Here is a 26,379-nt window from a genome sequence, read left to right as displayed (position 1 = left end):
AATTTTTTTTTTAATTGTCAAGGGAAAAATAAAAACCCCATTTAAATATTTCTTGACTTTACTGAGCTTGACTTAGATATTATTACTTTTTATATGATATAATGACATAATGGTATAACTTTTGTGATAATACTACTACTTATCCCAACCTTCATTAATATTTTCAAGCATTAGGTAGTTTAAGGTTTAAGAAAGAAAATGTAAAGTTTAAAAAAAAAAAGTAATTCTTATTGGTTTTAGGAATCTGTATCTACAAGCTGCGTCTGCATTTCAAGTCCATCGAAATGACTAAAAATTTACACTAAATGTTTGTTAAATAGTTGGGTTTTGTCAGACTGTTTTCATAACAACTCCTTATCCTTCATGTTTATGGTTTTATATTTTATAAGATTTATTTCCTAAAGTGTTCTCTCCGTGTAAATACACCCATTAAGAAGTGGGAGTCAAAATGAACTTACCCGCCAGATGTCCGCTGCCATTTAGCCTGGCCTCGCAGGCTGCGCGTAATGCATCGAAGTCTGGACCGCTTTCCGCCGCACTTTCGGCAATTGCAACGGCTGCCGAATTGGTGCTGCTGGTGGTGGTGCCACTAAAGCTGCTGTTGCCGCTCTGGTCACCCATGGTTGCAGGAGCAGGAGCTGCGTCAGCTGAAATTCAGCAAATAAGTTTCGTTAGTCAATCAAATTGGTTTTGGAGAGCTCATAACTGTGGGCGGATGTGGTGATATGTGTCAGGATGTGTGGGCCTTTTGCCTTCCCAAAAGTATTTTCCGATTTACGGTCTGTTTGAAAGGGAACTTAATTGGTTTTCCAACAGCTTGCCCCGGAAAACCATTGCACTTTGCAACAGCCTGTTCAAGTGGCAATGGCGGGAATAATTGCAATGAATTTGGGTGATTTTTTGTGGGTTGTGGTTGTAAAATAAGCAATTTAATTAAAACCTAAAAGGTTTCTTCTGTATATATCTGATTTCATTATCAAGAATTTATTCATTGTTTTTATAGAATATACAACTGGAAGGTACACAATGTATCTATTTGTGTCTCCAAAAATATTCACCTGTTCTGGCAGAGACAAATATTTGTGTTGTTTTGGGATGCAATTGCTTTCGTGTTGTGCATTCAACTTGCAACAAGAAATGGTCAGCTGCAAAGACAAAACACTCGCATATTTTTCCGATTCCAAATATGGAAAATCGAACATACAAAACCTTGCAAAGCAAAAGGACAATTTGCGTTTGAGTGGAATGAAATGGAAGTTCAACAGCACTGGGGCGTGTCAGGTGGAAAGAACTGTGCGGTGGCACCCCAGATTTGGGTTTTTGTAATCTTATCGTTTAGGCAAATTGCTAAATGCACTTAAAATTGACAAAAAAAAATTGGCACTGGCACAGACAAAAAAGCCACATTTAAGCCTAATATCCCACATTATTTTTATTGTTTATTTCATAATATAACATTTTTAAAGATACGCTTTTTCAGATTCTTTAGTTTTTTCTCTAAGTGTCTTTGGCAAGGCAAAAAGTACCATGAAAATGAACAACATAAAATCTAGGATTGCAAATTGGTTGTGCAGCTAAAATGGAAACCGAGCAACCGAGGTTGGGGTAATGGCTGAATGCATTCTGTGTGTGCACAACACTTCTGCACGCACTCTCGTCCTGCTGACAACCGACTACCATGTTTGCTCATCGAGTGTTTGTTCCCTTTATGCTTGTAGTAGTACTCTCCACTTTGCTTCATGCTTGTGTAATAATAATACAAGTTTTATATTTATTGCACAAATTACACGAAATCGTCCGACATCACTCAGGGCTGGAGCATGGTCTTAAACCAGCTCAGCTCGGCTCTGTTGCTTTCGATTTGTTTTGGAGGAAACCTCGATTTAAGCTCATCTCGCAGCAATTGGGTTTAATGCCTAAGCTGAGCAGACAAATTTGGTTATTAACTGGCCGTACTCGTAAAACTGATTTGAAGAGGCAAGAGGGCTTCAGGGCCACTTAAATTTTACGATGTCTCGGTACAAACTTTGCCATAAATCGCCGACATTGAACCTGAACCTGGCGAGGCAACATCCATTGAATAAATAAGCGATTTAGTATCTATAGTATAGGGGAATGAAAAATAGTTAGATGCTAAAGATTGGTAGAAATTTGGCCAAAAGGGAGAGCTACAAGAGATAAAACCATTTATCTATTCAGGGGCTATCATTTATAAATTAAGTGTACAGAATAATCTTATGGATAACAAGATCTTTAAGCCAACAAATTTTAAGGCTTACATTTCAAGGCTCATACCATATTTTTATATTTAGTAATTTTGTGTCTTAAGTTCCTCATATATATTTTTTATGTTTTGTGGTTATGAATTTAAAAAAATCCATTTGCTTGGCTTTGCTGTTGAATATTTTCTGTAGCCTACTTTCTAGCGTTGGCTTAAATGTATTAGAAGCTTTTAATGCGCCTACATGTGAAATGAGGCTTCTCCTGCCTCCCCACTCTACGCTCTTCCCACAGAGGGGGCCACTGCCAGATTTACCTCCCTTTGCCCCTCCCCACACCCCATTCCAATCGGCTAATAAAAATATTTTTACGACAACGCGCGAAACTCACGCAAAACGTTGGCAATAACAGAAATTAGCAATAAAAGCGTGAGGAAAGTGCCATAGGCGAAAAGTAGCCAGAAAAAAAGTTGGCACAGCACAGAGGGCCAAAACAGGGGGCGGCAGGGGGCGTGGCAGTGGCAGAGGCAGGAGGAGCAGCTGTGATGTGTTAAACAAGCTTGACTTGACTTTGGCAGCCCTGCGCTAATGCCCTCGATGTCAGGGATCCTTATATTGCATTTGATAAAAACGAACGGGAGGAAACTTCAATAAAAGTCGGGCCAGGCGCGAGGAGTGGGGGCTAGCTATAGGAAATTGGGAGGGGCAGAGGTGGCTAGGGGGGCAGATCGGTCGGAAAACATAAAACTGGGAAATGTATTTGACTTTGTAGCCGAGTGTGGGTACACGGTACATGTGTAAGGCGTCTATTTTAGCACTCACCACTGAAGTGGCGGCCCAGGGACATTACTCCTCGAAAAAGGACTCCTAGGGACCCCACACTTTTATTTCTATATAATGAAATACAGTGAAAAAAATCGATCATTATTTAAATCTCAATTAAGCAGAATATTGATTATCCTGAGACTGTCAAAGTATTTTGGAAAACATTTTTGAAAACTATTTATATTTTTCGAGGTAGCTAATACGTAAAAGAATAACTAAAATATAACCACTTTTTTCATTATAAGGAATAATAGTTATTATTATTTATATATTTTTTTTTAAAGAATACATAGACATATTAAGAAAAGCCTCTTAAAAGAATCCTCCTAAGTCAAAAGAAACCTCCAACATTCAGTTTTTAAATCTATTTTCCCCAGTGAACTTTTACCGCCTTTCTAGTCAAAAACTCTGAATTCATGAAATGTTTTCTGTTTTGTTCCAAATACGACAAAAAACCTCGATGTCGATGTATTAAAAAACTTAACCAAGCGAAATTGTGCCGTGCATCTGTCAAAATGTTTTCGATGGCGTTTCGTTTGGGGTTGGGTTTTTCTATTGGAATTTTCTGCGTTCTCCCATGACGTATGAGTAATGAAAATGTTTGTTCGCTGATTTCCAATTCGCTGGCTGTCAGAATGAAAACTGCAGAACCAAGCCTGGGTTTTAGTGGTTGGTGGCACGTTAGCCGGTGGCACGAGACGAACGTGCAACAAACCCCGCGACTTGTTTATCTTCATTCCCCGTTCAGATGAAAGGCTTCTCCTGGGTTTTTTGTTCAATGTTGGTGCAGAAATTTATTAGGCGCATAAATCATACAACGAAGTCTGCACCAGTGTTTCCCACGCCCACTCTCTGATTTATGGATGATTTTCTTTAAAAATTTCGTTGGCTTTTTAAGCAAAACAACGGCATCAATTATTAAATGTGGTATGAGAGTGGGTGTTGGGCAGTGGCTGGACGCGTGCAATTAATATCGCCATGAATTCTATGCTAACTTGAAAGAATCGAAGGGCCATAAATAATAAATGTTGTGCTTAAACAGATTGGCTAAAATCGAAAGCCATTTCAACGGAATTTGGTATATTTTATAGAGTGCTGGTGTGCTGAGAGGGATTTGTTGAATGGCCCTTTTAAATTGTTTAAATGGGCCTTTCACTGTCCGGCTCGGCTAAAACAATATTCCCGCTGCTGTACCAAACGCCATGGCTGAAACGGGTTTTGACCCCGTTACTGCAAACAGCGGGATTCCATTTGGATTTCGCTGAATGCTGATGCATTCAATCTCTGATCTCTGCAAAAAGCAAAAAATCCAACGACGGAGCATAAAGGACAATTTATGAGTTTTCAATTTCACTTGCTACTCGGGATTATATGGCACTGGGCCCTGGCATTACAAATAAAAACCCAATTTATTGAAGAGAGATTTTATTTACTGTTTACCACCGAAGGCAATTGGTCTCTGGAAAATGACAGTCTGCGACTCAAGGATTAAAACGGAAAACCATTAAGGATTCATTGGCTGAAAATGAAGATGAAAATTAAAAATAAGTAGGTAAGGCTTCACTCGACTATGTGATACCAGGTACTCTCTTTTTTAAGACCCCACCAAAACAAGCCGGTATACTACTGCGTTATAGAGTATAATAAAATGAGAATAGCATGAATTTTTTTTTTAGAAGGTATATTTAAACTATTAAAAAATAGTTTTAAAACCCGGGACTAAAGTATCAGCCATAGAAAATGCATTTCTTGGGAGTATAGCTGTCTACAAATTCCGGGAAATCTAAATGTAAGAATATAATAATAGTACACTTTACCATAAATACTTTATGCCTTTTTGACTTCAAAAAGTAAAAGCTGTTCGCTGTGGAAATTTTCCACTTGGCAAGTAAGTAAAATTCTTGAATTTATTCATTTCATGATCGCCCAATAATGTCAGACATTCGTTTCGTTCAAGCAAGGAATTTATTCAGAAGGAGAAATTGGAATCGCTTTGTGCCCAGGCAGTCTGAATTGTGTCCGTTTAAGTTGGCCATTCAAATCGCATTTTGTCATCCGGCCAAGACATTCCCCACATTCCGGACCACATTCCAGCGACTCGAGAGGCAGAATGTATCATAACCAAGTACCTTTTGTTGATGATAATAATGCCGAGTGACAGCTGCCATGGGTACGATTTGAGAGCGTGTTAGCTGATTTATTTAGCGAGTGCAGTAGCTCATATTTCAAATAAATATAAAGTGTAAATAAGGAAGCGCTCAACAGGCGGAGTGCGGGCGGAAAGACATCCTTTTAAAGGGCTCACCCACACAGTGCCGGGGTCCTTTTTGTATCCGCCGGATGTAGCTGCGCTGTCAGTGAGTGTGTGTTCTGGGGATTACGTCGGTTGGGCAGCAGCAGCATCAAATAGCTGGAGAGAGCTATAAAAATGTTGTTGGAGATTACCAGTACAAGCGATTTATTTATTTTCCACACCCTTTCGTGCTCCGCACTCCCTACTCCGCACCCCTAATGGAATGGAATAATTTATACCGCTGGCCGGAAGGACCGGGACCGGAAACCCCTGGCAGTCGGAGTGAGCCAGCAAAATGAAGTTTTAAAGAAGACTGGGCTTGAAACTGCATTGCTGGTTGCTTTCACTTTGTGCCACATTCTTGCTTTGTCTTTGCCTTCGTTTGGGCCTTTCGACCTTTGTCCTGGTTCATTGCTTTTGGCTTTCGCTTGGCATATCCACTATACTCGTACGGAGGTGCGTACACGCCGGTCTCTGAAATGAAATACGTGCCACACGTGTTAAATGCCCCGTGTTCCTGCCGCCTCGCAGCAACAATTGCACAATTTGTTCGCGCACACAAAATTTGCATACGAGTGTATGTCTGAGCCGTGAGGATGGTGTGAGCTGGAAATGGACTTTGTTTGCCGTCTGTTGTTTATTCTTTCTGAAACGTCTTGCGGTCTACTCACAAGTGCCTCACACACACACACGCTGCTTAGGACTCCCCTTGCCACCACTTTCTGGCCATATTTACAACCTTAACAACAGCAGAAGCAGCTGCTCAAAGGCACATTGCATGTGCTGTATCCTTTTCAAAGTGCGACAGTCTTAGCAACAAGCCAACACCTCCTTGCCATGTCCTTGCTGAGGAGAATACAAACACTGGGAGAAATCCGATGCCCAAGTTTAAGCACTTTGGTTTAGTATAGTCCTTTTCCTCTACAATTTTCTTGCAGTGCCTTTTCCCGCATTTATTTAACTTTGTCATTTTGGCCAAAACCAGCCAGAAAGTTGGCTGAGTCGGGAAAATTCTTACTTTAACTGCGCTTATTTGTTGGCCTGCTTATGTACTTTGATTTCAACAACTTTTCTTCGAGGAGGTGGCTAAAAAACATATACTTTCCGTCGCCTTTCGCGGCCCAAGTGCACACATTTTTATTATTCATTTTGTTATTGTTTGAATAACTTTTTTGTGAGCTGGGAATTTGCGTTTTTTGTCAGCTCTTATAATAATTCCAGTTGAGGCGTGTTCATCATAAAATTTGATTATTTTTCTGCCGTTGCTAGGATGGAGACTGTTTTTGTCAAAAAGCTTTGTCGTCCAATTCAGAATGGAAACAAGAAAAGTGGTTTATTCTAAATTGAAGACAAAGGCAAGGCAGCTCTTGCCAAGTTCTGGTCAGTCATTTTTGAAAAAAGTCTTATTGTTTGCATTGTTTTTAAGCTGAAAGGAAATAATGTTTATTTTCTTTCATGGCTTTCCAGAAGAAATTATTCTTCGTTTTGGGTTTACTTAGTTACTTTTTTAGTTTTGAAGTAACAAAAGATTAAGGCCGAAATATAGCCTGGTATCATCCACCAATTTATTGGCATTCTCAGGCTCCTCTTGGCTCTTTTGATTTGCTATTAATTGTTATTTACTGCGTAACCTTAACACTGACTCTGGAATTAATTTCATTTCACTATCATGCCCAGGAATTAGGCCCAGAAATTAGAGTTTTCCGAGCACGATGCTAAGATAATTATTCGGCCTGCTCACGCACTTTCGCTTCCTTCCTTCCTGGCGCCTTCCAAACGAACTCAATTCATATCAATAACATTATTTTGTGGCTGGCTTTTATTTTCCTCCTTACTGTTCACTCAGCCTGGCCTTTTTCTGGGGCAACACAAATTGGTGTAGGCCACATTATCCCAGGCCCCTCCAGCTTCAAATATCACGATTTTCGGCGTACTTTTCACTTTTCATATCAGCAATTTTCTGCACGTCTCGTTGAGTTTTGTTTAAATGTGTTTACAATTGACTTCACCCGAAAGGCCAAGGGGATATACATATACATACAGATATTTGTATTAATACATATACATTTTTGTATCTTTTGTCAGCTGTCTAAGCAAAAATTGTTTTGTCCCCGTCACCTTGCAGGCTCTTACAAAAATTCGGTTCCCTCGCCGCCACAAGCTAATGTCAATTGGCAGGCAGTTTGATTTTCATATTTCATTTCATTTGCAATTTACCCATTCCAGCGGACAATTGTTGCTCTATTCATATGGAAATTGGGTGTTCAGGCTCGGGATTTTCAATAGCTTTTATTGCTTATGGTTTTTAAAGGCTGTGGCTTTCTGGCTGCTAATTTTTAGGGTGTTGTTTAAGATGTGTGATGGAAATAAATATATGTACATATGTGTCTACTTGAAGACAGATAAATTTTAGGACTAAGAAGGGGTGGTAATCTTAGACTTTTCCATTAAATAATGAATTTATTAAAGAATGAACAATAATCCTGTGAATGTTACACGATACTTTCAAATAAAAAGAAGGGAGTATTTAAAAGCAACAATAAATTGGAAACGTTTACTTTTTTAACTTTTACTTTAAAAGTTACCTATTTGAAATTGGTACCTTATTCCTTGTATAATTTCGTCTCATATGTTGAAGTTTGTTTTAAAAATAGATAGAAAGAATAAAAAATGTATAGATTTTCAATCTAAGAAGGGATTATCTAAGTTCATGCTCTTCATTTCTTAAATTACTCAAGGTAGAACAATAGTCTTGAATAATTTAAATTTCATGTTTTAAAAATTTTTCATTTAAAAATATTAAGAAAGATATATTGTAGAAAGAAGATAAATAAAACTTCGACCTCAAAAGCGGTTTTCTAAACTTAGCTCTGGAATTCTGAAGTAACCGAGAAATATACTTTTAAGAGTTATCGTTTTAAAGCACCATCAAATATTTACCTTTTTTTTTTTTTGTATAGTTTCTCCTATAATGTTTGAAGTTGTATTTATAATTTTGTTCACAACCCGCTGAGTAGGTCAAAGAGCACTTGTCAGAGGCTCATCTGTCTTGTCATATAGTGTCTTGAGCTGCTTTTGAATACGAAATAACCAAACAATAGACCTGGTTCAATAATTCCCAGTGATGCCACGTTGACTTCTGTAAGGTCAGTTGTGTCTTTTGTGTTTGAGTTGCTTTCGATTTCAGAAAGTTGTTGCTTAATTTTGCATAAGGCCCGTAGACACGGACACGGACAATGGAGAAGTTGGTTCAAAAGTCAAAAGTTGACTTAGGACTTTCACACTGGCTAGCCCTCCTTTGTTGGACTGGAATTTATTTGTGATTTATTGCAACTTGATGTGCCGCAATTTGTAACTCACAAGCAATTGAGCTTGAAGGGGGAAGTGACGAGAAGATACATATTTTGGAAACGATTATAGTATCTAATGTCGACAGAAACGAGCCGGAAACAAAGTTGCTCCACTCGAGTCTCGACATAAATTGTTTTGCAATTGCCCCACTCCCCAAGTGGTCGAAACTTTTTAATTAAACTTTTGAGTTTCCGCCGCCAAAGTTTCGGGTGAAGTGGTCGGATGGTCAGTGGTCGAGATACAACTATAGATCCGTGTCCGAATCTAATCTGAATCAATAACAAAGTGTGGACTACGTCAATTGGTTGTGATGGCTGATGGCTGGCCGCCGTGGCACTACTATCTTGTCCTAAGGAACAGAATCAAAAATTAATTAAATATATCTCGGATAGGATGGCGCGTGCTAAGTTTGTGTTTTTGATTCCACTTGCACTTGTTGCTCTGGCGAGGTCAGATCGTAAACTTTGCCGACAGCTGCAAACTTTTGCGATGACCTCGACTTGTTGTTAACGAAACCATGCGTTAGCCGGGCCAAGAGCTGGCCTCTCAGGCTGCTAATGAAGTTGAACTTGTTGAGTTAATTAATTCAGTTGTAGTGTAATTTTTCTGGCTCAAACTTTTGCCGTCACTGATATTTAATTAGGCTTCAGTTGACATCCAAGGGGCAGGATGGCAGGACAGGATAGGCCGGGACAGGACGAAGACAGGAGCATGAGCATAAATCTGCGTGCAAAAACAAATGAGTTCGTTTGTGCGGCATGCACAAATGTATCTGCCAGATACAATCACAATTTCATTACAAACCAGCCATGTGTGTGTAAGCCGCCTCGGCCCTCGGGCGATTTCTCTGGTCTGGCCTCCTGTTCAGGCCACATTGTGTGCTTGGCATTAAGTGCTTATCTGATTTTCCTTCTCGCCCACGAGACAAAGGCAAAAGTTAAAGCCAATTCCAATGACCATGTTGCAGGCAGCAAGCCGCAAGCCTCAAGCCGAAGCCGAAGCCGAAGCCAAAGCCAAAGCCCATGCCCCGACTCATGTCCAAAGTCAAAGGAACTCTGGGCTTTGAACCTTTGTGGCGCGTTATCGAAAACTGTTTTGATTGCACGCCTCAGAGCCAATTAAAGCGATGTTGCCAATTTATCGCAGCAGCAGCGGCAAGCCAAATGACCATCCGGATAATTCAATAAACTCGGCCAGCATTATCTCATGCCACTGGTGGAAAGAATCAGAGCTCATGGGGTCCTCCTTGGGGAGAGAGCTTGTGCGATTCCTGTTTGTGCATTTAGCAAATTATGAACATTATGGCAAATGTTCAGCCAGACTGCTTGCTCGTATTGTGTTTGTCGTACATATGGTAAGTGTATGGCATTTGAGATCCAGCCCACCCGATAAGCCATGCCGTTCCAGCATAATTTTCCATATCTCATGCTGCATGCAACAACGACATGCCAACTGGGTTAAGCGAATGCAACGTTCGCCCTCAACCGAAATATTTCAGAATGGGGAAACGACTTCCTTAAATGTGGCATTTTGCTTTGACTTAATTAAATGGTTTTGTTTATGACAGTATTTGGCATGACATGTTCTTTGGAATACATTCCCGGATAAATTTTAATCAAAGTACTTAGGTTGTCCACAAAGAACACAGTATACTAATTATATTTGCCGACATATTTTTGTGTCTTGTTTAACTTTGGTCTATTAGCTACTGCTATTGATTATTTCATTTTATTTTTAGGCAAAGAATACATTTAATGGTGGTTTAATTGACATAAATTAAGATGGCCACTTTCTCAAATAGCAAAACACTCAATTACCCTTCACTCGCCGAGTGAATTTCAAGACGATGACGCACTTAACACTCTTCACACTCCATTTACCTGCAAGGGAAGATGTTGGCCATCCTTGCTCCTTTTGAATAAAAAAAGAAGGAAAATGAAATGGAAAATGCCAAACCCCTCAAGGGGATGGTGGATGGGAGGTTGGATGGGAAACTCAACCGTGTCAAAGGAAAGCGAAATGAATTTCCAGACAGTGAATTATGTTTTCCTAGGCTTTTCTTCTCTGCTTTTCGCCTTTTGGCCGTATCTTAATTACCTGCAATTTCGTGGCCGCAAAACACTCACAAAAAATGGGCCAAGACGGTGGCGGGGGGACGGGGCGAAAGGCTACAAAAGGTTCTACTTTTAAAAAATGGGAAGCTCCTTCAATAGACCGTTTTAATTTCAATGGGTTACCATGGGAGTGTGGACCAGGGAGCCGGCTCCTTGGCTCGTAAAAGGATATGCTTAATGTATGGATTTTGTTTGCCAACTCTTTGTACTCCTCCTTTGTTGCGCCGCCTTTGGTAATACTAGCAACTGGAATGGGCCTGGTCCGGCAATAGACATAATACGCCATAACTTGGCATAAATTACGTGGGCCCCGCCCGAAGTGGGCGGCATAATTGCTGTTTATGCATACTTAATCAACTGTCCAAAGTCGAAGCGCAAAGGATTTAATGACGAGCCGTTGCCGCTGCCCGGCTAAAGTCACCCACAAGGTTTTATTTTCTATTTGAAAGGCAAACTGACGGATAGAATTATGTCCGAGCACGGAAATTGCAGAAACTTCAATTAGTTTGCGGTTTAAGTTTCAGGCCACGATTGGTGCCCGGGCTCAATACTGATTGCTTTCGATATGAAGACATCCACGCTCCGCCGGACTGGGAAATATTTCTGGCCGTCAATCAGCTGCCACTCACTCGGGAGACAGCCGTGTGAAGATGGACATTTGTTAAAACAATCTTAAATGACTATATAGGGCGAGAAAGTATGCAAGCACTTTCTTACCATGTTCCTTTTATATTAAAGGTTAAAATAGCAAAACCAATAACAAATGAAGAGCTACTGCCACAAAGAAATAATAAAACTATTTTGTTCCCCAGCCCCAGCTCAGATTTCTGACATTCTGTGGTTAGGTCCCTCTGGGATATATTTATGAAACATTTTGCATTATTTATACCCTTCAGGAACTCATTAGCTGGGATTTGCCGGATGGCGGCAGCACGACAAGTAGGTGGGTGGCTCGGCCATGGTCAATATGGGAGTAGGTGGGTGGCTCGGCCATGGTCAATATGGGAGGGGCCGGGCTTTAAAGCCAACCAAGCCGAGAACATTAAGAGCAGCTGACCTTTGACTGGGCGGCTTAATCCCCGACTCACAACATTCCTGCTCTGGCTCCGGGTAGTGCTTAGTGGCACTCGAATGGCAGGACACTCGCTCAGTCAGTCAGTCGGCAGGATACTTTACAAAAGCGGGCGCTAATTGAAAGAGAATTTCCTGCAAATGTGTCCCTAATTAATGTTGCAACATTTGTTGCTAAAAGTTTCGACTTTTGTTCCACAAAACAAGTAATTAGAGCTTGTCACAAAAAGGGCCGTCTGCGTTGACTGCCGCCTGCCGACTGGCTTCGGTTTGGCCATTAAACAACCCAATAAACAAGCTAATGAACATCAAATGGCGGCATGTGACACGCCAAACACAAGACTGGGAGCCTTAAACAAAAAAAGGCAACAAAGGCGCCAATTTGGCAGGCACTTCGCCTTGGACACTTGGCCACAAAAAACTTGCCTACTCCCGCCTCTTTAATTAAGTTATGCGCGCTTTTTTAATTGCTCATTACATACGGATCCGGGCTATAGCTATGAGGGCGGACCGTTTGTGGGGGCGTGGGTGTGCCCATCATATGTATATGCCACCGACGCCGCCGCTGGTGCTGCTGCCTTCCCTTGTGGCTGGTTGCATTTCGGATTCTAATGCAATTTTCATGTTGCGCATATAAAGCAGGCAGCGCAGCGCACCAACGCAACAGCGCCAAGAGAAATGTGTTTATTTATGCCATGTGATGGTTGTCTTGCAGTTGGAACCTTGCCACATGTGCCACCACCGCAGCCCAGGCCGCAGCCGCAGCCGCTGCGTCGCCCCATAAATATTACGCATACGCAGCATTGCCGGCGGGCTGCCAAGTCGCTAACCTGGTTTACCTATTAAAGTGCACGGGCCCCAGACAAAGCAAAGAGTCAGTTTATCATTAGAATTGCATTAGGGCCGGCATTAGCATCGCAATTTGGGAAAAATGTACTCCCACTCGCGGTGTAAAGTTCAAAGAACTATGTATAGTATGATTGTTTTCTAAGAAGCACTTATCAGTTTTGAGAGTATTTTTGTCAGTTTAATAGTGATTATATGTTTTATAGTATCTTATCTCGTCTCGTCTAACTTACTGATCTTTAATAAATCTGGTATTTGATAAAGTGAGGCGTATAAATAAATATTAATTTGGTTTTAATTTAGTTATTTATGTCAGGATTAATTGATAATCTTATCTTGCTATTTTTAAGTTTTCATAGAAATTATTTTAATCAAGATTCTTAGCACACGTTTTTGTTCAACCTATTTCGTTTCAATCAAGAAAGAATTTGCAGTGATGGGATCGGAAAAGTATCAAATTCTGCCAACAGGAAGTAACAGCAATTTCCCATATTGTGACTAGTTTCCTGAAATATACTTGAGGTGGAAAATGATAAAAATGCTCAAATAATAACATTTGATTTTCTTTTTGCAAATATGTTATACATTTCGTGTCAGATTCTGAAGAGAATTACAATTTTCCAATCACTGCACTTTGATCTGCATCAAAATATGGTAAAAATCAACAAAGAAAATTGTTAAGATACTTTTTAGTTTATCTGTCAGATATTTCACTTCAGTTTTTGGATTGTTTAGAACATGATACAATTATATAAGGTAGTCCATTCGTTGACTTAAGTCCAAAATTTTAATTTTAACATAGTAAGCGTCACAGTCATTTTATTTGCTTGTCCACTAAAAGGTTAATGTTTTGAACATGATACAATTATATAATTGTATCATGGTTTTGAAAAAAAAATCACCTTTCAGTTTGACAGTTTAAAATTAAGGGACCAAACCCGAACGATATGTCAGTGGAATGGACTACCTTATATAATTGTATCATGGTTTAGAAAATTTTCGAAAATCGGATCAGATTATAGTTGGCTGGGTTTGAATGCCGAATGATAGCACTCAAAGATACAGGATCGAAAAAGTGTAAAATTTCCAATCAAATAAGTATTCTAAAAAATGTGTTAATTGTTCGGAAATAAATCAAAAAGATAGTGGTGAGAGACTAAAGGACTATAATTTACTTTTAAGGAAGGTGTAAATTCGTCTATCGGATTAGCATATACCAAGCTATGGCTGGTTCCCTGAAATTGGAAGGATTTTTTTTACCCAAATATCAACCTTCGCATCAGATTTGGAAAAAGAGTTTGATCCATTAGATTAAAAAATGTACTTATCAAAGCGCTTAGTTTGCGGTTTAATATTCGCTGATGTGGCAATTATTAGCCACGTGAAATTAATTAACGATGGGATTTTAATACACTAATATTATTCAAATTTTTTTTAGATTTGGTGTTGGTCATTCCGCCTGCAAAGAGGTTTAAATATCACGTATCCCCAATAGTTGAAAAGTCCTTAAACCTTTAGGTATACACATATACCATAATCCTTTTTTGCAGAAAGCTACATAGTTGTCCTTATTTGATGAAGACCCTAATCTATAAAAGTGCAAACTCCTTGGTGCTTCTTTGATGTAAAAGGTTCCATAATCACAATCTCACTTACGCAACAACTTTAAAGTTTATGCTTCCGTCACTACACTTTAAGACACCCACACAAGCAGTTTCACTTTAATGGCAATTATTCCTGCCACACTTTATTGCAGCCTGCGGCAGGTCGCGCCAAGTTTGCGGGGACATACCCCAGGGAGCGAAAACTGCGTTTCTATTTAAAAATTTTAATGACAAGTTGATTTGCAGCTGTCAACACTTCGGGCCAAGATGGCAAATGGCATTTGACATGTGACTTCCGGTGCGGGGTTTGTGGTGCATGTGAGGTGATGTGTCAATATAGCTTGTCGCGTTAACAAATATTTTTGTGGGGCACAAATGCCTGGCCTGGCTTAATGTGACGGACGCTGCCGCAAAGTTCTTGTTGCAACTAATGGCAACAAGTGTCTGACAAGTGTTTGCTGAGGGCCGGGCTAAGAGCATGAGCTTGGCAATTTGTGCGTGATTTATGGCCCGAGAGCTCCGCTTTCGTTATCTAAAGAGCATATCGATGTTCGCCGTCGCACGATGCTGCAAATCATATTTCACGGTGCCTGAAGAAGGGACCATTCTTTTTTTGTTCAGGCAAAGATATGCCTCTGAGATAATGATAATTTATAAAAATTATAAAACCCAAAGCACATTTAAGAGTATCTGCAGAATCTTAACAAATAAAAAAGTCAGAAACTGTCACTATCGGTTCTAAAATATTTTCCATCTCCCGGCAGCTGGAATTCCAAATCGGAAGTGACCACCAACAGGTGTCGGTGTCCCTGGCCATGTTCGTGGCTCGTGGCCTGCCGCTTCGTTAATTTATGGCCAGCTGGATGCTGGGTGCTGCCAATGACAGCGTGTTGCAGCATCGCGGCCCGCAGAGGAGAGATGCATGTTGCCACTCCCGCTGGGGCAGGGCCCTGGCCCTGGCCCACGCTGCAATTGATTAATGTCAGAGCTGCAAATTAAGCCTGAACAGTCTGTGAACACTTTTGGCCTTCATTTTTTGGGATTTTGCTTTGCTTGTTGCCACCAAAAAAGAAACAAAAAGGAAAAAGCGATACACTCGCACGTGTGTGCCACCTTCGAGTGGCGGATGTGTGTGATGCTTCATTAGTGCTGACATTTGCCCGGTGGCACAAAGGAGCTTCAGCTGGTGGCTCTGCGGTGACGTGAACTGTCACCAGCAGAACGGGATGAGGGAGTGGGGCGAAGGTGAGGGCGAGGGTGAGAGTGGGGGCCTTGCCCCAACCCAAAAAACTTGGGGAGACCCGCTGGCCTGTCACACCCAGTCACAATCACAGCGGCAAAAGTTGCCAAGCGAAACTATTTTCCATGAAACGAAGTGGGTTTTGGCCCAAACCGAAGCCACTTGGAGTTGCTCCAATAATTCCTTCTGCTAACGATCTTTGTTGGGTTTTGCCCACGACTAAATGCCGGGCCAAGAATGCAAGCCAGGTCTTTATCTAGGGGCAGTGAAAAAAATGTGTCTACCTAGTCATGCATTTCTACTATTAGGTCTTGCAGATCTTCTGCACATTTTGTTCAGTGTGTTTGGAGGAAAATCACGATTCTTCCAGGAGCCAGGGCACCTTGCCCCGGAATGGTCATGACAACGAGGCCTCCGCCTTGCAACTATCCGACGAGCATCCGACCAACCGACTATCTGGCATCAGCAGATGCTGGCTCGCTTTGAAATGTTTAGCCAGCAGACAAATAAGTTGATGTTGATTGTTTTTGCTTGGATGTGGCACGTAAACGATACTGACAGTCGTCGGGCAGGCCAACATGGGCCACGGGGATCCATCTGGCCGGGGCGAAACTTAATTTCTACATTTGCCGGCAGATAAAGCCCAGAGTGGGTAAACTGGTAGCACAGTGGGCCAGAGCCAGCGATCCGAGCCACGGTGCACGCATCCAGCACGCACCTCCTCCATTAGACGCTCTTAGTGATTGTTAAATTCCAATTAACAACTTTTTTCTGGCCGGCGTTCGGACTCGGACTCGGGAGTTCAAGAGTTGGAAGATGGAAAGCCAGAAGCTGTAAGCAGCAGGTTGGCCTTAAAAGGCCAATACCAATCTGCCGGATTCGATCCACTGCCCTGAGACTATGGCTCAGACTGAGACTAAGACTGAGAACAAGTTGTTTTGCCGGCAATCCGGCTACCCGGTTGACAACGTTAATTGAACCCGCACACACTGGGCGCACATCGAAAAAGTCGCATAAGTTTTGTAGTTTGTTTGTTTTTGGCTGTGCCTTGGTGGCATGTACCCTCCCTCCCCTTACCTCCAGTCCAAGAGGCAACTGTTGCAAGCACTTGTCGTGTGAGTCACGTCGCGATTTGTTGATGATTTTTCCTGCATTGTAATGCTTTATGGAGGCCCCATAACAATTAGTTTTAATTTTCCTGCATTTGCGTATGGTCAGTCTGGCCTTAACATTTGCCCACTTGGCTTGGCTTGGCTACTAGGCTCCACAGAGGTAATGAAAATTAATTGAAAAATTGATTGAAATTGTGCACTGAGCACTGAGCAGTTCAATCAGCGCGAGTCTCATCGCTTCTGTTATTGTTTAGAATTTTTTGTTTGGTTAAAGGGGGAGAGCTCTTAGGCGCTTTGGCCACGGCTAGAGCTACGGTGCTGACCGAAATAGCTCAAAATTGCAATTAATTTCAAAAATGCTTTATACAATAAACACACAATCCACTATGATGATGATGCTCATCAGCCTGAATCAATATTTCCCACTGACTATTAGAGAAGCTGCTGAAATTTTTGGACAGCAAATTAATTTGGTAACTGGGCGGGAAATAGGAAATATCAATCAAAGAGCCAAAGCCGCGATTGAAGGGCAGATGCCAATGTTTGATTGAAAAGGGTTCCAGGGCCAAATTTGCAAAAACGATTCTCTTTCAAATCACTCGACAATTGCTTTCCACAAAACGTTATTATAATCAGAGAAATTCTCTTCCCAAAATAGCTTCCCACCGTTGAAATAAAAAATATCTGGTAATGGCACAATAATTTCTAATAAATTACCATTTATATTAGGTTAAAGTATGCTAATGAGTTTTTATGGCTTGCCATTGAACATAAATGAAACATAAATATTAGAGTTTATGATTCCCGCCAGGTGCTGTTTTGGCACCTAATTTATTAAATGTGTTTTTAAATCATTATGCTAAGGTAGACTAATGGAATTAAATGGCCTAATTAAGATCTAACCAAAGGGACTTTATCTGTGAGATAGCATTATTTGCCCTGGTGCATCCAGATACTTCCTGAATTATTCTGCTCTGCGGCAGTGATTTATGGATTGTATCTTGCGGTCTCGGAGTCTCAGAGCTTCTGAGATGCACACTGCACCCATAAACTATCTCCGACAATATTTACCTATTACCCACCGCATTCTGCGCTCACGTGGACATGAACAGAAAATCTGAATAAAGTATAATATATCTATATAAATGCATTTTCCGGCGAACGGCTAAGAGCTGTTTGCTTCTCCAGAATATATTGTTTAAAGTAAAAGCAAATTCTGGCTGGGTGGATGATAGACGTGCTACACAATTGCGAAATGTATCTTTGCCTAGTATCCGTGACATCTACGCTGCAGTTTTGGGCGCCACGTAAGCGGCTAATAGCTACTGGCAAATACATGGCCGAAAGCAAACAGCAAATAGCCAAATTGTTTGCTTTGGCCCCCAGGCTCAACTTGTTACAGTGACAAATGGCAGCAGATACATCATGATCGTCGGTATCGGCCAAGTCTCGGTAATGATAGTGTCGCGTCGTGCCGTGAAATCATCATGATTTCATTGAGATTGCAGACTGTGCACCTAACAATTAAAGACACTTTGGCCAGATCGCAAGATTTATGGCCTTACAACGTGCGTCAGCGTTCCAGCATCAAATTGGAAAATCAGAAATCAAACGAATCGGACTCGGAATCGAAATCGGAATAAAGGAAATGCCATTGCTGATTTATGCAGCTGCTCTGGCTTTCTTTCAACAAAAAAGTCAATTTACATTGGCCGTCACCCGAAAACTAAATCCTTTGAGCATTTTTCCCCAAACAGAATTTGCATAATGGCCAGAGTGGAATATCTTAAAGATTTCCCTCTTATTTTTAAGGCTCAAAAGCCAGGACCTTAGTCAAACAAAGGAGTCATAATTTCCGGCTTCCATGTGTGCTTGTGAGTGGGTGGATGGGTCTTTGAAATATTTTTCCCATTGTGAGTTGGCTTACCGTGTTAAGGAGGCTCGCACAAGGAATTCCGCCGCCTAGGCAGCCCGTCGCATATCCTGCGGCGTTGCAGTCCTTTCTGGTCCTGCCTGCCTGCCCCTAGAGTCTTGCAGCCGCCTTGGCGCGTTGACGTTCCCAGCAGTTAATTGAATTAGTTGTTAATTTATGGCTATGTTTCCACTGGGAATTTCGAGAATGTAAAAATGCTCAGAGTGCGGGGTGCTAAGGACCTCCCGACTGTTCCAGGCTCGACTGCGGGACTTGAGTTGATTAAATGCCTGCCACTTAAATTGGCATTTAAGCGACGCGGCTCACACGCGAGTCCGGAATGCGGAATCCAGAATCCGGATGACAATAGCGTCGAAGCAAAAAAAATAATCAAAATGAAAAGCAATAGAACTGGGGAGTCGCCACCGCCTCCGGTTCTGCGCGACAAAGAAACACACACTTTCAATGGGCGAGCAAAAAGTTTTTATTGTGCACCCATTTAGTTTTTAATGAGCGACGATTCCCGCACACGGATTCGAAAAGAAACGGTTCTGGAGCGGAACGCATCCGTCGGATACGTTCCGAATACGCGACAGTTGGATGGCAACTGAAGTCCAACACGAACCGAACCAGCCGGCATTGGCCCGTCTTATCACAGGCGGGTCTTTGGCAAAATGTTCCGGCCAAGCTTTCCGCAGAAAGCTTACTCGCCTCAGATTTCCCACTGGGGCTCAACTTTGTTGCTCGCAACTTGTTGCACGATGTTCGACGACGGTTCTGATAAGCGATTCTAATTTAATTGGCTCTTTAATTCATTTATAGGCAGGCGCCGCTCATTAAACTCGACTTTAATCGCCTCTAATCTCACATAATCTTTCAAATAGTCGCCGAATTCTAATTTCAACTCAGCCTATCAGGGGTATTTGAAGCGTTTTTGTTCGGTTTTTGAATGCTGAACGGGTAAACACTTTCGATTTATTATGAACACTTGTTGATAGCCCTTTTGCTTTAAGCTATCAAGATGAGCAAGAACAGAAGCCAAGTACATAACTCAAAAAAGTTGTACAAGCTTTTATCAAACGAGATTAGAGGATGTAGACATCAAAGCTTACAGGTCCTGTAACATGTAAAAGGTCCTCTACACTTCTTTTAATCAAACATAAACCTTTACTATAGTAACTACATATAGTAACCCCATTCCCATATGATTCATAAACCTTCAAAACTAAGAACCCAACCCCATGATGGATGACTTCCCAACCAATCTAGTTAATAACTCAAATAACTTTCAGGCGTTTAGATAAAGCTTAGCCGAGATTGGAATCTGAGATATGCGTGCCACTTGATAGATAGTTTCGCACTCTGTATGGACAGGCAGATAGTCAGAGTTCTTGAGATAATATATCGCGGTGTCTGGTAATTGTCACCTTACTTGATAAGTAAGCAATTATCTCCGATTCATGGACTCTCCCATAGAAGAAAGAAACCGAAAGGTTTGGCGGGTAAAAGCCCTAAAGTCTTCATGGGTCTTCAGGTCTTATATTTGCCAAATCAGTCTCGTAGGCGTATCTCTTTGATTGCCCGCCGCTAATGCTTGAATAAATATTCATTAAATCTTTTGATTAAAGCTTTGTTTTTATTGCAAATTTCTTTCTTTGTTTACAGTGCTATCGAGGAGCATTTCACCATTTAATCGACGGTGTAAGTGAAGGCAAAACCCGCCTCGTTCTGCCTGTAGATATCATCGCTGTTGAAGAGAACCAGCAGGGGGCCAGGATTGTTACCTGTTGTTGGGGAATATTTTGGTTAGTAATGGTACATAGTTTGGAACTATAATATAGCAAAAACCTCAAAAAATAATCCCTCATTTTATTTTGTTCCAAAACCTTGCTGACTAGTCTTGCCCCAAAGCTTTTCCCCAAAAAGCTCGCCGCTACTTACTCGATATCACCACGTCCTTCTTGATGGAGCCACAGAAGTAGGTGGCGTGCTTGTGGCTGTCCTCCATGGTGGCCTGGGGCACCATCAGGAAATCGGCGTCAAGGTCGTTGGTGCTATCGGCGCTGTAGCAGGACTCGTCGGTCAGCAGGGTGGTGGCCTGCTCCTGGGCACCCACGTTGAAGTAGTAGGCGCGAATGCTGCACAAATCACAAAATTAAATAATAAATCTTTGAAATCAGTAATAGTTAGTAGGCCTACTTAAGGGCAGTGGTGTCCGTGTCGCGGCGGAAGCAGATGGCGTAGTTCATGCGGGATGGGTAGATGCCTTGGCCTTCGTTGTAGTTGAAGGACTTGACCACGCCCTTGGACTGGGGGAAGTACTGCAGGCAGCCGGGAGGGGCCACATAGAATCCGTCCTTGGTGCTGGCGCTGGCGCGTCCCTCGATGGTGGACTCCTCATCCAAATCCAGGGAACGCACCGAGGCACCGGCGGGGCACTCCAACTGGGTCACAGTCATGTCCCAGGTGGGAGTGGGCAGGTCAGTGTAGCCCACACGATTGGCCAGCGAAATCAACAAATCCACTTGGGTGTCGCCATCGGTGGCGTTGAAGGGCACATAGATGTGCTGCCACACTTCGGTGCCGCAGAGTCGCAGGCCGTTGACCTCGAAGTAGTCCTGGGTGCACTCGGCGTAGCTCAGTCCCGAATCCGCCTGGGTCTCCAGAGTGGGCTGGGCCAGGGTCATGGCAAAGTCGATGCGCAGTTGGCACACGTACTTGTTGTAGGCCTTGATGTGGTACTCGCACTCCCGGGGCGCGTTGGATGGGTTAACCAGGTTGATTTTCTTCGAGGACGTACTACCGCCACAGGTAGGGGTGGCCACCGAGGCTGCCTGGACGGCGGCTGCGGCCACCACCAGCAGGAGGAGCAGGCTGCTTGCAACGCGGTTCATCATCGTTCTGACTTTCAGTTCTGGCCAGTCGGCCGGCTTTTATTCGCTTCGATTCGGCCAACAATCACAACTGTCGATGGCTATTGTCCGATCCAAGTCGAAGTGTCCGATTAAAAGTACGAATAATGTCAGCAAACATGATCGATCGATTGTTTTTATCGCCGAGCTTTCCCCAAAGTGCCACCTGCAAACATTCAGCGTCAGTTTATTAAAATTTAAAACACCATAAACAAGAAGGTATTTTAGTATATAGCTTAAAGTCAAGTGGCTTAGAGTGATAATTTTATTGAGGCTTTTGACTAAAATTAATCAAATTATTTCCTTAACTTGTTTTGAAAGAATATATTTCATTTCATTGGGGTTATCACTGGAAAAGTATGTCCCACAAACAAGGCCTATTTAAAGCCCCTAGAATCCCTGGGATTATCGATAATTTTAAGCCCGTGGGACAGTCTTATCAGCCAACTGTCCAGATATTTTAAACATCTATCAGTTTCGGTTGATAGACAGTTTCACTTTATTTTTAACCATAGACGTATTACCCCAGAAAATACTAGAATATAGCTGGAACCTTGACTGCATTTATCGTACTGGTTGCTCAAATCTCTGATTGTGCAATTTGGCTCTAATTGGGGTCTTGTTATTCTCACACACCCACTTTTCTTTTTCTCTTTTCACTTTTTGACATCATCATCGTTATGGTGTCACTTGCGGCGATGATAGAGACACCTCCGGAGTTTACAGATCTAGACCCTTTTTGGCCCGGCTCTGAGATTGAACAAACATAACCCAGTTTCGAGATATTTTAGATCAGAGTACTGGACACTCGTCGAGGTTCAATGACTCGATCGTTAGTCAAACACGTTAATAGACGCAACTAGCCGGGTTTGAATATTCATGCCGGTAAGTGACGAACCAACTGGCTACCAAATATTGACACGCCGCTGCTTCTAACATGAAAATCTCATCATCGCATCGCTGCCAGCGCTTGCCAGAGTATCTTTGCTTGTCAGTGTATCTGTATCTGTGGGATTCTTCAGCCGGAGAAGTGGTATAAAAGCCATGGGTCCCCCCGAAAACTCACACAGTATCGAAGTGAAAGTGCGTGGGCGAAGTGAGTGAGAACCGGGATTGGATCGACTACGAAATACAAGGATTATGTTTGGATATACTGTCTTGCTGTGGATTCTCGGGCTCGTGGCCTTTGCGCAGGCGCAAACGCTGAATGAAACGAGTGGTGTGGTGGCGCCTCTGGAGCCTGGATTGTGGCGCCAGGGCCGAAGAAGGAGTGTTCTGGCAGATACCTGCACCACCAACAGCGGCACCACCGGAACCTGCCTCACACGCTTCAAGTGCATGCGGCAATCGGGCACGGTGAACGGATATTGCGGCACCTACGGTGTTTGCTGTGAAAGTGAGTGATGTTTGATTCAAGAATTGCTTAAAAGTATTGCTTAATTTTCATTCATGATTAGCCAACCTCCAAGTGGGCGCAACAACCCGCCAAAAGCGATCGATTATCAAGAGTCCTGCCACATTCGCCACCGACCAAATCACCTACACCATCGAGGCGATGAGCAACAACGTCCAGCAGCTTCGCATCGACTTTGAGCAGTTCGAGATGGCGCAGCCTGTGGACACTGATGGTGTCCTGGAGTGTCAGGACTACTTTGAGGCTGGTGGCTTCAAGTTGTGTGGGGTGAACAATGGCCAGCATCTGTATCTTCCCTTCAACGCGGCCGCCGGAGTGGAGCAGGTCACCATTACCTTTGCGGTGCCCTCCCAGTCGACGGGAACCAATTGGCGACTGATTGTGACTCAGCTGGAGGGTCCTCCCATTTCCAGCAAACGTCGCCTTACCTCCGCAGGATTCGGAGCCAGCACCAACTCCTTGCAGGATCTGAGGGATATTTTCGCCTCCCACCACGCGGACTACGAGCTTTTGGCTCCTCCGGGCTGCCAGCAATACTATACGGGGCTGACGGGTACCATTCGCAGCTTCAACTTCCAGACTTCAGTGACTAGCAACTATATGCCCGATCTGAGCTATAATATTTGCATTCAGTCAGCGACCAGTGCCAACATGATCGAGTAAGGCTTTTAAAGATATTAATGTTGAAACTTTAAACATTTATAAAAAATATCTATGTCGTCCAACAGATACAGCTTCAGTCAGTTCTCCATGTCTATACAGGACGGCACCACCGAGGGTTACGATGAGTTCTGCCATCCCACAGTCCACACGGCGGGTAGGCAGGAGGACTACCTGATGATACCTCAAGGAATTTTGGCCAAAAACATGGCCTACCAGCCCACATACTATTGTGGCACTAACGATAATCTAGTGGTTTATGGTGAGTTTTCCTTAAGGAACTTCATAATAAATATCTATTCATGATATCCCATCCTCCAGCTTCACCACCTTACTTGCTGCACTTCTCCAGCGACGACTTGACTCTGGATAGGTCTGTGGAGACTGGGTTCAGCATGACTTACCGCCTAAGAAACTCACTTCTTTAATCATAGCGACTATTAAATAATATCAGATAGGTTTGCCCGCAGGGCACACTAGAATTTAATAAACTCGAATGTCTTTAAGCTGCTGTTTGTTGTGTATTCAGTTAATGAGCTTGTCACGCCTCAAATCGAGGGGATTATGACAATTATGGGGAGGGGCCATGGGTGGGTGATGGTCCTGCACACACACAAGCACACCACACAAAAAGTTCGAGAAACGCATTAAGGAGCTTGTGCGGTCAGCGACACGATTATCCTTTTAGTTGCGTAATTAGTGTGATTAAAGTCAAGAGCTTCGAGGCTCGATGGGGTGCCAATACCCCTCGCCAAACAACATACCATACACAGCCCGGCACAATGGAGGGAACAACGCCAAACAAATAGAAATGTATAAAATGCGCCATTGGCAGCTTTGAGTGGTGAGCATCGAACCGCAGCAAGCCCCAATAGCCCCTTACGCTCCGCCACTGGCTCCACCTCCGCCACCGCCGTCTCGGCCTTTCACTTTGACAAGGTGTTAGTTTTGAGAGTCTGCTAATTGACGGCTCGTAGATTCTTCGGCCACCGATCATGGCTCATTTGGGCCGGCAGACGCTCTAGCACCTGCTTCCGAATTTCTGGAACCACTCATTCTCATAATCACTCTCACCCACTCCATGCCGAGCCACTCAATTCTGGTGTAAATTGTAAAATAAGCCAATCAGGCACAGGCCCAGTCCCAATGGTCAATATTGATGATTGGTTGGGGGTCTCTTTATGGCTGGATTAGCGTGTTCGCACCTGCTATGAGGTAGAAGGGTTGGGGACTAGGGCTAGTCCTGCCAACTAGCCACAGCCCGGCTTTAATGGCTGGCTATGGTAACAAATAAAGAATAAAATAAATACCATTAAAAAGTCGAACAATAGATGTAGGGTATTTATGAGGAGGTCTCCAGAGATGTTGTTGGGGAAAGGTATATCGGTTGGGTGGTCTTTTAGTACAAGACTTGTAGCCTTTAGAAATGAGTTTAATAATCCTTTTGTTTTATTTTAAAAACTAAGACTAACAATCAAGGTATTTAATACAAGCTGCTAATGTCTAGAGGAAGATCATGGAAGATAGTTAGATATAATTATACATATTTGTTAACTTCACTAACTCACTAATTGTCTTATTATAATTTAAAATATTAACATTGGTTAAACTTTAAGGCTTCACAAGTTCAAATAAAAAAATATATTTAGTAACCAATATCGGTAAAGAATGTGGTAGCCCACTTCCAGGGCATTTAACGGTCGCTGCACTTGGCTTAATTTCCAGTAAAGCCATCCCTTTTCGGGCCAAACAACAAGCCATAAAGCAAAGTTCGCTGGAATGGCTAGCAGCGGCCTGGTCAGGTACAAAACTGCTAAATGTTGCTCATAAATTAACGCCAAACTAAACTGCAGGCGGGGCGCCACCCAGGGGCGGCTAAGGCTAAATGCTGTGAGTGGCAAAAGATCGACGACAACGGCAACGGGAACAACAGGCGGGAAGCATCAGCGCCGCAGCTGCAGTGAAAATAACGAAAATGCATTTTAAAACAACCATCCCCCAACCCCCCCTACTGGCCATCCGAAAGCAAACGAGCCAAAAGAAGAAAAAGAGTTGCAAGAAAGAAAGGGCAAGGGCAGCGTTCCAGTGGACTGGCCACTCGCCGGCATCCTTTAGCCGTATCCTGGTGGTGTGTCCGTGTGTTTAAGTAATGATTTTGCAAAATATGCGCAAAAGTGCCAACACCAGCACCCGGCAATATGGTGCCCCAAATGGACTGTAACCGGAAGTGCGAATAGTATGCAGCTGGGACGGCCACTTGACCAAGATAAGATACTGTTTCGATTCGGGGCTTAAAGAGCTTCAAGTTAAAAGGCAGGGCTAATAAGCGAGAAGGCTAAAAACTCGGCCACATTCGAAATGCAAGCCAATTTGTCATGGACGGCACGGGTGAGCTACTCGGTGGGGAAAAAGTAATCTACACTGAGGGAAATTTTAAAAGATTTCTTTTAATTAAAGTTAAAAAGAAAATGGTATTTGATTATTAAAATAATTTGTATTTTATTCAAAATTTTAAACGCTTATTCTCTTACTGTGCCACTAGACCTGCCCCAAATGTTGGCTCATAAATGTGGCACTGTAACGCACCATGTAAAGCAGACGGCTATCTGCCCCCAGAAAACCGTCTCCCCCTTGCCTGGTTGTTGTTGTTTTATCAACACATTGTCGCCAACATGCAGGCTCATGAAATGAAACGAAAATATGTCCTTTGTGGCATGGTGGGTGGTGTGGCCCTTTATCGGGCGCCACCCAACGAAATACGGCACTGGGCGGCGGGCTGCTCTCATAACATTTCTAAAGACAAAAA

At 42.7% G+C, this 26,379-nt stretch overlaps 3 protein-coding genes across 6 annotated transcripts in view; 1 reads left to right on the top strand and 2 right to left on the bottom strand.

Moving 5' to 3' along the window:
- Positions 1–19,188, bottom strand: part of Dh31-R (Diuretic hormone 31 Receptor) — a 28,667-nt gene extending 9,479 nt beyond the window's left edge. For all 4 annotated transcript variants that reach the window (XM_070278889.1, XM_070278890.1, XM_017235375.3 and 1 more), the window contains exons 1-2: positions 18,603–19,188; positions 459–647 (exon numbers count right to left, since the gene is read on the bottom strand). In XM_070278889.1, coding sequence (XP_070134990.1) covers positions 459–621 — 163 coding nt within the window. In that variant the 5' untranslated portion in view covers positions 622–647; positions 18,603–19,188. The remainder of the gene's footprint in view (positions 1–458; positions 648–18,602) is intronic.
- A 1,015-nt stretch (positions 19,189–20,203) lies between these two features.
- LOC108121230 (uncharacterized) lies at positions 20,204–21,509 on the bottom strand. Its single transcript, XM_017235199.3, has 3 exons — positions 20,787–21,509; positions 20,529–20,725; positions 20,204–20,371 (listed from the first exon to the last, which is right to left on the bottom strand). Exons 1-3 carry the CDS (start codon positions 21,482–21,484, stop codon positions 20,277–20,279), a joined length of 990 nt encoding a protein of 329 aa, XP_017090688.2. The 5' UTR covers positions 21,485–21,509; the 3' UTR covers positions 20,204–20,276.
- Positions 21,510–22,515: 1,006 nt separating this feature from the next.
- On the top strand, positions 22,516–24,079 carry LOC108121235 (uncharacterized). Its single transcript, XM_017235202.3, has 4 exons — positions 22,516–22,895; positions 22,957–23,572; positions 23,642–23,835; positions 23,895–24,079. Exons 1-4 carry the CDS (start codon positions 22,640–22,642, stop codon positions 23,999–24,001), a joined length of 1,173 nt encoding a protein of 390 aa, XP_017090691.2. The 5' UTR covers positions 22,516–22,639; the 3' UTR covers positions 24,002–24,079.
- Positions 24,080–26,379: the final 2,300 nt, after the last annotated feature.

This window comes from Drosophila bipectinata, chromosome 2R (genome assembly GCF_030179905.1).
Source record: "Drosophila bipectinata strain 14024-0381.07 chromosome 2R, DbipHiC1v2, whole genome shotgun sequence".
Taxonomy (NCBI): Eukaryota; Metazoa; Arthropoda; class Insecta; order Diptera; family Drosophilidae; genus Drosophila; species Drosophila bipectinata.
Note: the sequence above shows the minus strand (reverse complement) of the source record. Positions and strands in the feature narration are given on the sequence as shown.